The sequence below is a fragment of the Halichoerus grypus genome, chromosome 7 (assembly GCF_964656455.1).
Source record: "Halichoerus grypus chromosome 7, mHalGry1.hap1.1, whole genome shotgun sequence".
In the NCBI taxonomy this organism is placed as follows: Eukaryota; Metazoa; Chordata; class Mammalia; order Carnivora; family Phocidae; genus Halichoerus; species Halichoerus grypus.
Window position 1 is genome coordinate 150812527 of NC_135718.1, and position 13890 is coordinate 150826416.

A 13890-nucleotide genomic window follows, 5' to 3' on the forward strand; every position below is an offset into this window, starting at 1 on the left:
GCCCGGTGCTCATCTGTAGTAGATTTTCACCAGCTTGTGGCAAAATGAGGAAATTAAGGACAAAGTAGGGTCTTTTTATGAAGCTAAATTTAATTCAGCTAAAGGTTTATATTTATTTATTTATTTAAAGATTTTATTTATTTATTTGACAGAGAGAGACACAGCGAAGAGGGAACACAAGCAGGGGGAGTGGGAGAGGGAGAAGCAGGCTCCTCACTGAGCAGGGAGCTCGATGCGGAGCTCGATCCCAGGACCCCGGGATCATGACCTGAGCTGAAGGCAGACGCTTAACGACTGAGCCACCCAGGCGCCCCTAAAGGTTTATATTTATTCTGAGATGATCACATTCCTATTTTGTTGTTAAAATTTATTTTTATTTTTTATTTTTATTATTATTTTTTAACATACAACGTATTATTTGTTTCAGGGGTACAGGTCTGTGATTCATCAGTCTTACACAATTCACAGCGCTCACCATTAAATTTCCTTTTTTAAAAAAAAAGATTTATTTATTTATTTATTTATTTATTCTTAAAGATTTTATTTATTTAGTTGAAAGAGACAGAGATAGCGAGAGCAGGAACACAAGCAGGGGGAGTGGGGGAGGGAGAAGCAGGCTTCCCACTGAGCAGGGAGGCCGGTGCGGGGCTCGATCCCAGGACCCTGGCATTATGACCTGAGCCGAAGGCAGACACTTAAAGACTGAGCCACCTAGGTGCCCCTCTTCATTGTTTTTTTAAAGAACTAAGGCATGTTTCTAAATATCATCTCCCTTGCTCTTCACAACATCATGTTTATTAGCTTCATTTAGGTGTGAGGAGCTGAGGCTCAGATGTGGTTAACCGCCTGCCCCCCGTGTGGCCTCTCCATTCTCCTGTCCCACCTCAGAGTCTTTCTTTTGTTCTCCTGGGCTTGTCTTTTATCACTTATTCTTCTCAATATAATTTTCTGTTGACCTGTCAGCAACTCCCTCTGGATGTGAGTTCTTTACTTCCTTGAATGCCCAGTACCCAGGGCAGGACCTCGCGTAAGCGTCATGGTGTATGGAAGGGGGCGGATAGTAAGTCTTGCTGGACATGACGTCAGCGGGGCTGAGTGGATTTGATGCTGGGTGTCTCAGGGCCTTCCCTCTCAGGCTGTGCCACAAAGGTGGGGTGGCTTGGGGCTAGAAGCAAGGAGAGGCTGGTTCTTGGGTCAAATCCGCAGGAAGACTGAAACTCTTCATCTTCTCTAGCTGTGGTCACTACCCCACCCAAGAAGTGGGCCTGTCCTTTTCTGTCTCCAGCTCTGCCCAGAGGCTGCAAGGAAATCAAAGAGGGGTGCCGTAGTGCACGTGGTGAGTGATGAAGAATTTAAATAGGCAGGGCAGGGGCACCTGGGTGGCTCAGTCGGCTAAGCATCCGACTCTTTTTTTTAATTTTTATTTTTTTAATTTTTTTAAAGATTTTGTTTATTTATTTGACAGAGAGAGACACAGTGAGAGCAGGAACACAAGCAGGGGGAGTGGGAGAGGGAGAAGCAGGCTTCCTGCGGAGCAGGGAGCCCGATGCGGGGCTCGATCCCAGGACCCCGGGATCATGACCTGAGCCGAAGGCAGACGTTTAACGACTGAGCCACCCAGGCGCCCCTAAGCATCCGACTCTTGATCTCAGCCCAGGTCTGGATCTCGGGGTCATGAGTTCAAGCCCTGCGTTAGGCTCCACGCTGGGTGTGGAGCCTACTTTAAAAAAAAAAATAGGCAGGGCTGTCAGGTTTTTGTCCTCTGGGAGGTTATTTTTTAAAATTGTGGTAAATGATATATAATATAAAATTTGCCATTTTAATCATCTTTATGTGTACAGTTCAGTGGTATTAATCACTTTCACAGTGTTGTGCACCACTGTTTATTTCTCAAAGTTTTCATCATCCCAAACAGAAACTCTGTGCTTGTTAAGCAATAATTCCACATTCCTTCCATCCCCCAGCCCATGGTATTCTTTGTTCTACTCTTTGTCCCTATGAATTTGCCTATGCTAGGTGCTTCATATAAATGGAATCATACAATATTTATCCTTTTGTGTCTGACTTATTTCACTTAGCATGATGTTTTCAAGACTTATCCACACTGTGGTGTCTGTCAGAACTTCATTCCTGTTTATCCATTGTATGTATAAAGTACATTTATCCAGTCGTCGCTGAGGGACACTTGCGTTGTTTCCACGTTTTGACCACTGTGAATAATGCTGCAGTGAATACTGGTGTACAGTGTCTGGATCTGTTTTCAATGTTTTTTTGAAGATTTTATTTATTTATTTGACACAGAGAGAGAGAGTACAAGCAGGGGAGCAACAGAGGGAGAGGGAGAAGCAGACTCCCCACTGAGCAAGGAGCCCGACATGGGGCTTGATCCCAGGACCCTGGATCATGACTGAGCTGAAGGCAGACACTCAACCAACTGAGCCACCCAGGAGCCCCTGTTTTCAATTCTTTTGGGTATATACCTAGGAGTGGAATTGCTGGGTCATATGATAATTTGATGTTTAAATTGTTGAAGAGCATCTTGTGTGCTGGAGTGAGTCACTGGGTGTAACAGAACATGTGAATCCTTGTGGGGATCAAGCAGCACATGTGTAAGGTTGTATGTGTGTGTGTGTGTGTGTGTGTGTGACCAGATGCGTGTGTGAGGGTGGTATGTATGTGTGGGAATGTGACCTTTCCTTACTCTTTGCTGAGTCTCAGGGTCAGAGCTGTGGGACCCTCTGTCCAGGTACGGACAGCCTGTACCTTTGAGGACCAAACTGCAAGGGTTGGGGCTTCCAAAACACCATTTTAGCATCATGATGAAATGATATTAGTGGTCCTAGCAGAGATGTATGGATACTAGGGCATTTGTCCCTCCTTGTGTCCCTCCCTCCCTCTCTTTCTTCTGTGATGCCGTGGACACCTATGAACCACCCCACAACCCAAGAACTAGAATGTTATTATTAACCTACACCTATCCACTTGCTTCTCTAGATCACTCTGCCCCCTGCTTGCTTCTCCCTCAGTAGTAGCTGTTGTCTGATTTTGTGTTTATCATTCTATTGTTCAAATTACTCTTTAACAATCACACATACATGCATCCACATCACACATATGCCTAAGTGATACATTGTTTAATTTCTTTGTTTTCAAACTATATGAAAATACTGTATGTTATCTTTGGCACATCCTTTTTTCCTATGATATATAACTATGATTATCCTATGCTGTTACACATTCATATGTTCATTTTCTTTCTTTTTTTAAGAAGATTTTATTTATTTATTTGAGAGAGAGAGAGCACAGGAGCAGGGGTGAGTGGCAGAGGGAGAGGGAGAAGCAGACTCCCTTCTGAGCAGGGAGCCCGATGTGGGACTCAGTCCCAGGACCCTGGGATCATGACCTGAGCCGAAGGCAGATGCTTAACTGATTGAGCCACCCAGGTGCCCTCTTTCTTTCTTTTTTTTAAAGATTTATTTTATTTATTTTAGAGAGAGAGAGAGACAAAGAGAGAGAGCATGCGAATGGGGGAAGGGACAGAGGGAGAGGAAGAGGGAGAGAAGCAGACTCCCCACTGAGCCCAACACGGGGCTCTATCTCATGACCCTGAGATCACGACCTGAGCTGAAAATCAAGAGTCAGACGCATAACTGACTGAGCCACCCAGGCGCCCCTCATGCATTCATTTTCAATACTATTTATATATATCATTGTATGAATACAGCATATTTTTTCTGCTACCCTGCTTTTGAGCATTTGTTTTGTTTCCAGATTTTTTTTTCCCCAATGAAGAACAGTTGTTGAGTGTGTCTCCAGATCCATATGTGCTCAAGTTTCTTTTGAGTATGTGACTAGAAGTCAAATTCCTGGCTCATCATAATTTATGAATATTCAACTTTACAAGATAATACCAAGTTTTTTCCAAAAAAATTGTACCAATTTATACTTTCATCAGCAATATATAACTACTCAATTGATCCATATGCTCTTGAATACTTGTTATCATAAGGCTTCTTTATTTTTGTCAATTAAACTCTGAATTTGCATTTCTCCATTCCTAGGGAGGTTGAATATCCTTTCATGTGTTTATTGGCCATATGCATCTCTTTCTCTGTGGAGTGCTCATTCGTATATTTTACAAAATTTTCTATTGGATTATCTTTTTCTTTTTTATTGATTAATAGAAATGCTTTATATATTAGTATTAATTGACACTAATCTTTTGTTAGTTATATGTGTTGCAAATATATTCTCTCAATGTATTATCTTTTATTTTTATTTATTGATGGTATTTCTTGAGGAACAAGAACTCTCAATGTTAAAGATTTTTCTGCTCTTTTATGATAGCATAGGGTTAGGAAATAAGAAAAGTGTGTGTTCTGTAGTAGTTGTGTGGATATTTCCTATGCTCAGGACCTTTTGCTGGAAATGGCTGAGCTTTACTATGAAAAATTCTTTTTTTTAAAAAGATTTTATTTATTTATTTGACAGAGAAAGATACAGCAAGAGAAGGAACACAAGCAGGGGGAGTGGGAGAGGGAGAAGCAGGCTTCCCGCCGAGCAGGGAGCCCGATGCGGGGCTCGATCCCAGGACCCTGGGATCATGACCCGAGCCGAAGGCAGTCGCTTAACGACTGAGCCACCCAGGCGCCCCTACTATGAAAAATTCTTATTGTCAGAACAGTTCACTCAGGATTTTGAAGATTCAGAGAAATGAGGTTGGGTAAAACTGTTGTAATGGATATGCCAAATACATTTATTTATTCATTCATTCATTACTATTACTATTACTACTACTACTATTATTATTTTTGGATATGCCAAATACATTTAAAGAAAGTTTGAAATCTTGGGATCCTAGGGAAGTTGAAAGGAGAGTGAAAGGGTTACTATCTCTCTTGTTCACATTCTCTTGAAATTTTAAGGAAGTGAATAACTGTAGGATCCCACAGCAAATCCCTAAAGAATGGGAAAAACAACTCAGCTATGAAGATTCTGCTTCCATCTCTTGCACGGTTTCTCTGCACCGTTTGCTCTGAGGAGAACCCAATGGCTTTCATTCTAGATACAACTAAGTCTTGGAAAATCAGTAACGGTTGAAATGATAGAAAAACAAGAATTCCATTTGTCTTTCATGAAGCACCGCGTATTGAACATGTTATTTCATCAATGTTATCTATAAGTTTAGGCTGGTGGGATTCCAAGTGGGGTGGAGGGTTTAGTAATCAAAACAAATGTCGCTGTTGTGCATGCTGGAGTCATTATATATGTATGACGCACACACACACACACACACACACACTATGTATGTACAAAAAGTATTTAAGATACATGACAAGCTCGACTGGGCTAAAAAGTGTGGATGCAAAGTTGGCAGCCGAGCTGCAGCCAGGAGAAAAAACAAAATTTTAAAGATTCGACAAATTAAGAGCCAAAAGAAGAACAGGGCAGGAAGAACCACTGCATTTAGAAAAGACAAGCGTCTAGAAGTGAAAGATAAACTGTTATTTTTACGACTTGAAAAAGGGCTTGGGAGTCACATTTCTAGGGTCCAAGACCCAAAAGTTGGCCTTTGATATAGGTTGAGAAGAATTACTAAAATCAAAGTACAGGACAACAAAAGTGTCTACTGAAGGCTTCTATACCTGAAGTGATGCTTATATACCTGGAATGAAGCTGATCTATTTTTGACATTTAGTGGTGTGTCTAACTGCCTGAGCTTGGGCTGGGTTGTACAGCTGGACTGCAAGACAAGAGAGAAGCATCAGGGAAGAGAGTGGAGTGAGGGCAGGTCAAAGCATGTGACCCCAGGTCTCCGTCGTAGCAAGAAGAAAGCACGCAGGTGCGCTAAGGAGCAACATCAGAGACACCTAGAGGGGCAGGCCTGCCAGAGGGACTCTGAGAACTTTGCAAGAATAGTTATGTAGGGAGGTGGGAGAGGGGCAAGGTTGGGGAAGAAAAAGGGAAACTCTGAGGGGAACAGGAAATTCAGTCTAGGCTCTTCATCTTCTGTGGTGTATTGAGTGGGTCTGTGCGCATGCGCAACCCACACGGTAGGTGTAACTACACATAGACAGGGAAATTGCCAACACTGATAACAGCTTATATAAGACAGACAATAACATGGAATAGAATAAAATCCTCCAGGATGAAGGTTTGCCATGTCAAAACGATTTGATTTACGGTCAGTTGTGAATGTTCATATTGGTAAAATGGTAAGTCGACTCACTTGTAAGTTTTAGATTACAATACTGAGCTGTGATCACACATACATTTTTGAGAGGCGCCAATGTAACACAACTTAAAAAGTTAGAGGGAACATGGGCTTGAACAAATTACCTTATCCTTAAAGCCTTAAAGCCTTGATTTTGATCTTCTATATTATAATTCACAAAATAGGTATAACTCACAAACATGGTGTCAGGGCATCTGGGAGTCATTCTGTTTTTCTTTTTTGCAAACCACTCTGATATATTATTACATCAAACATAAAATCTCAGTATATAATTTGGTACTAATCTGATTCTGATTTATATTATATATTAAAAGATACTAATGAATAAGACAAATTTATATTTATTTTTCATTTGTATAAAGCAATTCACTGATGAATTTCTCCTGCGATTTGTGAAAACTTCTTTCATTTTTTATGTAGAAACACCTTTTTCAGGGCGCCTGGGTGGCTCAGATGGTTAGGCGTCTGTCTTCGGCTCAGGTCATGATCCCAGGGTCCTGGGATCGAGCCCCGTGTCGGGCTCCCTGCTCCACAGGAAGCCTGCTTCTCCCTCTCCCTCTGCCTCTCCCCCTGTTCATGCACTCTCTCTCTGTATCTCTGTGTCTTGAATGAATAAATAAAATCTTAAAAAAAACCACACACACCTTTTTAAATTTTTTATTTTTTTAAAAAGATTTTTATTTATTTATTTGAGAGAGAGAGAGAGCACAAGCAGGATGAGGGGCAGAGGAAGAAGCAGACTCCCCGCTGAGCAGGGAGCCCTAAGCGGGACTTGATCCCGGGGCCTCCAGGATCATGACCTGAGCCAAAGGCAGACACTTCTTTTTTTTTTTTTAAAGATTTTATTTATTTATTTGACAGAGAGAGACACAGCAAGAGAGGGAAACACAAGCAGAGGGAGTGGGCGAGGGAGAAGCAGGCTTCCCGCCGAGCAGGGAGCCCGATGTGGGGCTCAATCCCAGGACCCTGGGATCATGACCTGAGCCGAAAGGCAGACACTTAACAGACTGAGCCACCCAGGCGCCCCAGAAATGCTTTTTTTTTTTTAAAAAAAGATTTTATTTTTAAGTGATCTCTATACCCAATGTGGGGTGCAAAATCACAACCCCAAGATCGAGAGTCGCATGCTCCATGGACTGAGGCAGCCGGGTGCTCCTGTGGAAACATCTTGTTCCAGCGCCGAGAAGCGGAGATTGATCCCCGTTTCCTACACCATATTGCTAGTGTTGGGGAGTTAGCTTCCAGTTCTCTGATTGTTAGAGCTATTTCTCCATGCTGAAGCCAGGATAGCAGGTTCCTTATTCCTGAGATGAGCCCTGACATGGATTGCACTCTTTGGCTCCTGGGTCTTTGACTCAGATAGGGCTCCAGCAGGTTATTTGCTGTCCTGTGTATTGGTGGGAATATCGCCTTCCTCCAATTTAACCTGAGTCATCACACCCAACAAACAATACCTGGCAGATTTCTTCTGGTAAGTGAAGGCCCAAAGAAGATAAATACACATAGAAGGAGAAGCAATGTTCTAGCCTTTCTGAGAAAGACCGACAGAAAAAGGCCCAGAATAATGGCTGTACTTGTTAAAAACCCAGTCATGGCTTCAGAAGCACAGTGTTCAGGTGGTTGGGAAATAAAGACAATGAGTTCTTATTCAGTGACCACTGCCTTCTTTTTCTTCTGCAGTTTCAAATGAGAATGTTTTCTGTTTTCCTGGAGTCCTAGAATAGAACTTCCCCTTTCACTGGCTGCTCACTGGTGGTCTTTGAACACCCTTTCCAATCTCTCCTTTATAGTCAGTCTTCTTGACATGCTCCCGGATGGCTCTGCATCCTGGGAAGGAAGTCCGCAGATGGCTCAGACATCTGCTGATCAAAGATAAAAGTTTTTTCATTACTCATTGGTTATGGAGCCTCAGGCGTTGATTTGTGGTCATTCGGTCACCGCCTAGACCTGGAGCACTTAAGTGTCGACTGGGAGTGTTTACTGCTGTGTGTCTCTCTCTCTCTCTTTTTTTTTTTTTTGAGAGTGGGGGAGGGGCAGAGGGAGAGAGAGAATCTCCAGCAGACTCCACGCCCAGCAAAGAGCTCCACGGGCTCGATCTCACAACCAATGAGATCATGACCTGAGCGAAAACCAAGAGTCAACTGAGCACCCAGGTGCCCTCCTGCTGTCTCCTTGATGCCCATAGGATAGTTTCATTTTGCATCTCAGCCTGGCATCTCTTCCAATTTATGGATCTGGGACCTCAGAAAACAAGCCTGGAGCTTCATCCAGCTCAGCCGCTATCACTGGCTCTGGGATTTACTCTCGCATTTCAACAGGTTCCAAGGAGTTTTCTCTAGTTCTGGTGGAGATTCTCAGCAAGCCTGGGAGACGTGACTTCTAGCAGGGGGAATCATTACTCCTGATCATGAACGCCACAGGCCCATTGCATTTAGGAAGCCTTGCCAAAAGCCTGCAAGATAATGAATGGCTCCTTTCAGGCCTCCTGCTCCCATTTTTCCCTTCCTTTCCCCTGCTTCTCTCAGCAGAAGTATATAAAAGTTGTTCTTATTTTCAAGCAGTTCCCTTGATGTCGTCAGTTGTTTGCATGATTAATGGTTCAGTGCCCAGGCTTTCAACTCAGTCTGGGGTTCAAATCCCAGCTCTACTTGTAACTTGGTTTTCTTTCTTTCTTTCTTTCTTTTTTTTAAGATTTTATTTATTTATTTGACAGAGAGAGACACAGAGAGAGAGGGAACACAAGCAGGGGGAGTGGGAGAGGGAGGAGCAGGCTTCCCGCTGAGCAGGGAGCCCGATGCGGGGCTCGATCCCAGGACCCTGGGATCATGACCTGAGCCGAAGGCAGATGCTTAACGACTGAGTCACCCAGACATCCCACATGTCAACATTCTAGTGCATACAACATATGTTCAAAAAGTGGCAGAAAACTGCCTGTAGGAGGAGATCTTAGTATTATAATGAGCTACAGGTAACTTCAGGACAACTCAGGGGGGCTTCTGCAAAGGTCCTCAGCTCCAATCCAAGTCACATTGGCTCACATAAGGGGCTATCAGGCAAGACACACATAGCAAGGGGCTATCAGTTGAAAAACTTAGTTGGGCCACTCTTTGGCTAGAACTGTTGGTTCTGCAAAATAAAACACATTCCTTCCTTGCTTTTGTCCCTTCCCCTCCTCCCTTTTGCTGATAGCTTTAAGCTCTCTTATTTGAGTAACTTACCGTTGCATTCTAGCTAACAAGACCACAAGATATAATAACATGTCTGCTCCCAGTTCAGTTTCCAGGGGATGGTATGTATCCATGCGACTGGTGGAGAAAGGATGGAGCTGGTGTTGGGGTCAGGATCAGTGAAGCAGATTAGTAAATGTTGTTCATTAGTTGCTTTGAACAGTTGGACTTTGTCCTCCATCTTTCATGGCAGGAAATGTACCCTTACTTGTTGCATCATGTCTTGAGCACTACTTCTCAAAGTCAAGGGCATGGCCAGATCGGCTCTGAGGGAGCTCCGTAGGGGTGAGGGGCTGCCCCGTGGCAGAGCTGATAACCATTGAACCCGTGGGAAAAAGCCATGCAAGGCTAAATTAAGAAAAATAAAATGCAAAAAAGAAAAAGAAAAAGAGGGATGCCTAGGTGGCTCAGTTGGTCAAGCATTGGACCCTTGATTTTGGCTCAGGTCATGTTTTCAGGGTCATGACAGCTGGGCTCCCTGATCAGCAGGGAGTCTGTTGGAGAGTCTCTCTCTCCCTCTCCCTCTGCCCCTACCCCACTGGCTCTCTCTCTCTCAATAAATAAACAAATCTTAAAAAAAAAAAAAAGAAAAAGAAAACAGGACTTACCTATGTCCAGACTTCTTTTTTGTGTGTACTGTCAGCTACAGTTATTGATTTGATCCTTAAAACTACCTTGTGAGGAATGTGAGCCAAGGACTGACCCCACAGGCTCAGAAGGTAACTTGGCCAGGATCACACAGGTTGTTAAGTTGCTGAACTGTCCCTCAAGTCTCCAAATCTGTGCTCTGTCCAGAACACCCTGCTTTCTTCACTAGTAGTTGAGGCTCTAGTCTGCCTCCCCTGAGCCCAGCTTCAGACGGGGTGATTGGAAATGGATCAAAGGATGGGAAAAGAGAAGAAGGGCTGATCGGAAGGGAACTGAAAGAATTTGCTGCTAAGGGGAAAGCAGAAGGAAGAACAAGTCATGGAGCCCCAGGGTATGGCCTCAAAGCAAATGCTTTCTGGGGAAGGTGGGGTCCCACCACCTCTCCCCCTCTGCGAGGGCCTAAGAAGGATCAAAGCTTCCTGGCCTTTGTGGAGGGCGGAATTGAAGTATGGGCAGGGGAGGACAGCAAAGATGAGTTTGGTTCCTGTCTGGGTGAGAGAAGGCAAGAGAAGGAAGAGAGAACTACTATGGGAAAGGAGCAAAAGAGGAAAGGATGGGACATAGAAGCACAGATAGGAAATGAGCAAAAGCAAATCTCTGTAAAGGTATTTCAGTTTGCATGTGCTTAAACCTGGTTATCAACTTGCAGAACATCCCCGGGTCTTAGATCTTCCTGGTGTCCCTACTCCTTTCCTTCAACATTTCACCTGCTTATCTAGGGCTCCACTTCTCAGACCACACGCCCCCAACCCCTCCTCCCACGTTCACAGTGCCTGTTGGAATGGGACAGTCTGGGATAATGGCTGTTTTGTCCCCCTGCCTCTTGGCAGCTTTCTCCATATTGCCAGTAGGATGGAGAGAACTGGAACATTTCTTCCTCTCTGTCCGTTGAATGAGGCAGCCTGACTGGGGCAGAGCGATGGACAGGATTTTGAAGCTGGTTTTGTGAGTCACTGCAAACTGAGAACCCGCCCACTTGAGGCCAAATTTGAAAGTTCAGCTTGTGTGAACTGTAGGACCAGGTCAAGGTACTGGGGCTTTCTCGGTGGCCTTGTGAGCTCTCAGCTGCTGAGAACAGCCTTGAGTTGAGGAAATTGTGGCCGGACAAACAGCGAGGCAGTTCTGCTCCTTCTCACCCTCCAGCTGGCTGGTTGCTGCTGAGCCTGGGCACGAGCAGAGCGTCTGGTGGGCGAGGAGCCGGCTGACCCCTCTGTCCTTTAGGGATGTTGGGGCAAGCTCTCGTCCTCACACTCCTCCTGCTCCTCAAGGGGAATCAGGGCCAAGGTAAGGAGGCCCAGCCTGGCGTGGGGGGTGGGGGATGGCATGGACTTGGGGCCATGGCCCCCGGGGAGATCAGAACCCAGAGCCCCTGGATTCAGCTGTTTACAAGGTCGCCTGGCACCGTGACGATGAGCAGCTCCTGACAGCTCTGGACAGGCTAGGTCAGAAGGAACCGGCTGGCAGCGGGTTGGGAGGTCTTTGAGAAGTGCGTCTGGTCATGCCTTCAGCAATCCAGCAATCTCCTTGTTCCTGGGGAAGGGAGACTCCTTTCCACTGGCTTCAATTTATCTTTCTGTGTAGTGGGGAGAAAGCGTCCTCTCTGCTGGCCGTAAGGACAAAGGAAATATTCTCTAACGTGGTGTGATTACCAGCAGAGAGAGTGGCCCCTGGGCTTGGGTTTCTCTAAGGAAGTTGGGTGGTTCTGGATATCAGAGACTGACAGATTGCTCTCCAGGCAGGGAAGCTGAGCTAGGAGGAGGGAAGCGTGCGGCCAACAGCCACTCTGCCTGAATGGCCTGGCCCCTCACCCCCCAGCAGCCTCCAGCAGCCCAGAGGCTACACAAACCTGAAAATCATTAGGGAAATGCTGGCTTGGAGCAGGAGGTGGGGAAGGGAGAAGAAGGAGACCATATCAGGAAGCTCCAGAGCACATGGAGAACTCAGCTTGGGGAGATCTCAGCTTCGTCCACCTTCGTCCAACCCTGGAGTCGAGGGTGCCCTGACATGCGTGTCTGCATTCTAGGTCAGTGGCTCTTCCAGGGCCATCAAGGGTGAGGGAGTGAGTGGAGGACACACTCTGGGTGCAGAGGGAGGAAAATTGGGCCCAGGGTAGTGTTTGTCTGGGGCCTGTTAGAAGCCCCATATAGACCCATCGCGGGCACTCTTGTGTCCTCCCAGACACAGTCTAGGCTCCAGAGGACTGGGGGAGACCAGCAGTTGAAACACATGCATTTGTATTTACAAATCCGTAACAAACACAGGGAAAGAAGAGCAGAGAGCGCTGAGGACAGGGAGCAGTCAGAAAGGTCTGGATGCCAGAAGTTGAGGCGGTCTGAGAAGATGAGCCTGAGTGACAGGAGAACGGGCTGTCCCACGTCCACGCCTGGGGCGCGGCTGAGCACACCCACTGCAGGGAGACCTGGGGGGAGCTGGCCCCGCCAGGGCATGGGCACAGGCTGACGGGCTTTGGCCTTAGGGAACTTCTCTCTCTTTCCGCTGCGCCCTGTGTTTGTGGGGCTGGCCTGCTGAAAGCTGAATGAAACTGCTGCTCTGTTTATTGGTTTTCAGTTTTAAACTTTTATTTTATTTTTAAAATTTTTAAACTTTTAAAATAAAAAGTTTAAAATAGTAATTTCAGAGCGCCAGAGAAGTCGCAAGTATAGTACAAAGACTTATATTTCCTTCACCCAGACTCACCAGTTGTTACCATTTTATCACATTTGCTTTATTTCTTTTTGTCCCCATATAGGTAAGTGCGTATAAATGTGTAATAAGTATGTTAACTAACAAAATTTAAATAAAAAAATAGAAAAAAAAATTTTGCTGAAGTATTTGAGAGTGATTACAGGCATCATGTCCCTTTACTCTTAAGTTTTGTAGCATGACTCTTCTAAGAACATGGGCATTCCCATATCCTATTATATCATGTCAGCATGATTATCAAAGTTTAGTAAATTTAAGATCGATACAATCAAATACACAGTCCATATCTAAATATTACCAGTTGTTCCAATAATGGGCTTTATGGCATTCTCCCCTCCCCAGTGCAGAATCCAATCAGGATCATGTATTAGATTCAGTTGTTAGGTGCTTTTTTTGTTATGTCTCTTATTTTTTTATTAAAAAAAGTTTTTTTTAAAGTAGGCTTCCACACCCAATGTGGGGCTTGAACTCACAACCCCGAGATCAAGAGTTGCATGCTCTACTGACTGAACCAGCCAGGCGCCCTGTTTTGTTTTGTTTTGTTTTGTTATGTCTTTTGATATACAACCCTCCCTAGCCTTTCTTTGTCTTTCATGACTTTGACATTTTTGGAGTACAAGCCAGTCGTTTTGTGGAAGGCTCCTGAATCCGGGTTTGTGTGAGGTTTCCTCATGTGAGCCGGGCTATGCTTTCTGGGCGGGGTTACTATACAAGTGAGGCTGTGTGTATTTCAGAGCATCCCATCGGGACACATGAGGGCAGTGAAACCTTTTCTTTTTTTAAAACTTGGCTTACTGAAGAATTTAATATGCATAATATATATGTAAGAAGCTCCTATCACTCTCGAGGTTTGCCGAGCGTTTTCAGAAGCTTCTGAATGCAGAGTAAAAGCCACACATTTCACAGTGGCCTACGTGATCTGGCCTTCCTGACCCCCCTCCCCTTCCTCCCTCCTTTCTTGCACACCCTGTGTTCAGCATCCCTGACCCGCTGCTCCTGGAGCACACTGCACTCCATGGCTTTGCACTCAGTTTTCTCCACCTGGAACACCACTGCCCCGCTGACCACCTGGCCTGC

The 13890-nt window shown here is 45.0% G+C and overlaps 1 protein-coding gene across 2 annotated transcripts in view; it reads left to right on the top strand.

Moving 5' to 3' along the window:
- Positions 1-11112: 11112 nt before the first annotated feature.
- Positions 11113-13890, top strand: part of CD244 (CD244 molecule) — a 28878-nt gene continuing 26100 nt past the window's right edge. For both annotated transcript variants that reach the window (XM_036084722.2, XM_036084724.2), the window contains exon 1: positions 11113-11394. In XM_036084722.2, coding sequence (XP_035940615.1) covers positions 11334-11394 — 61 coding nt within the window. In that variant the 5' untranslated portion in view covers positions 11113-11333. The remainder of the gene's footprint in view (positions 11395-13890) is intronic.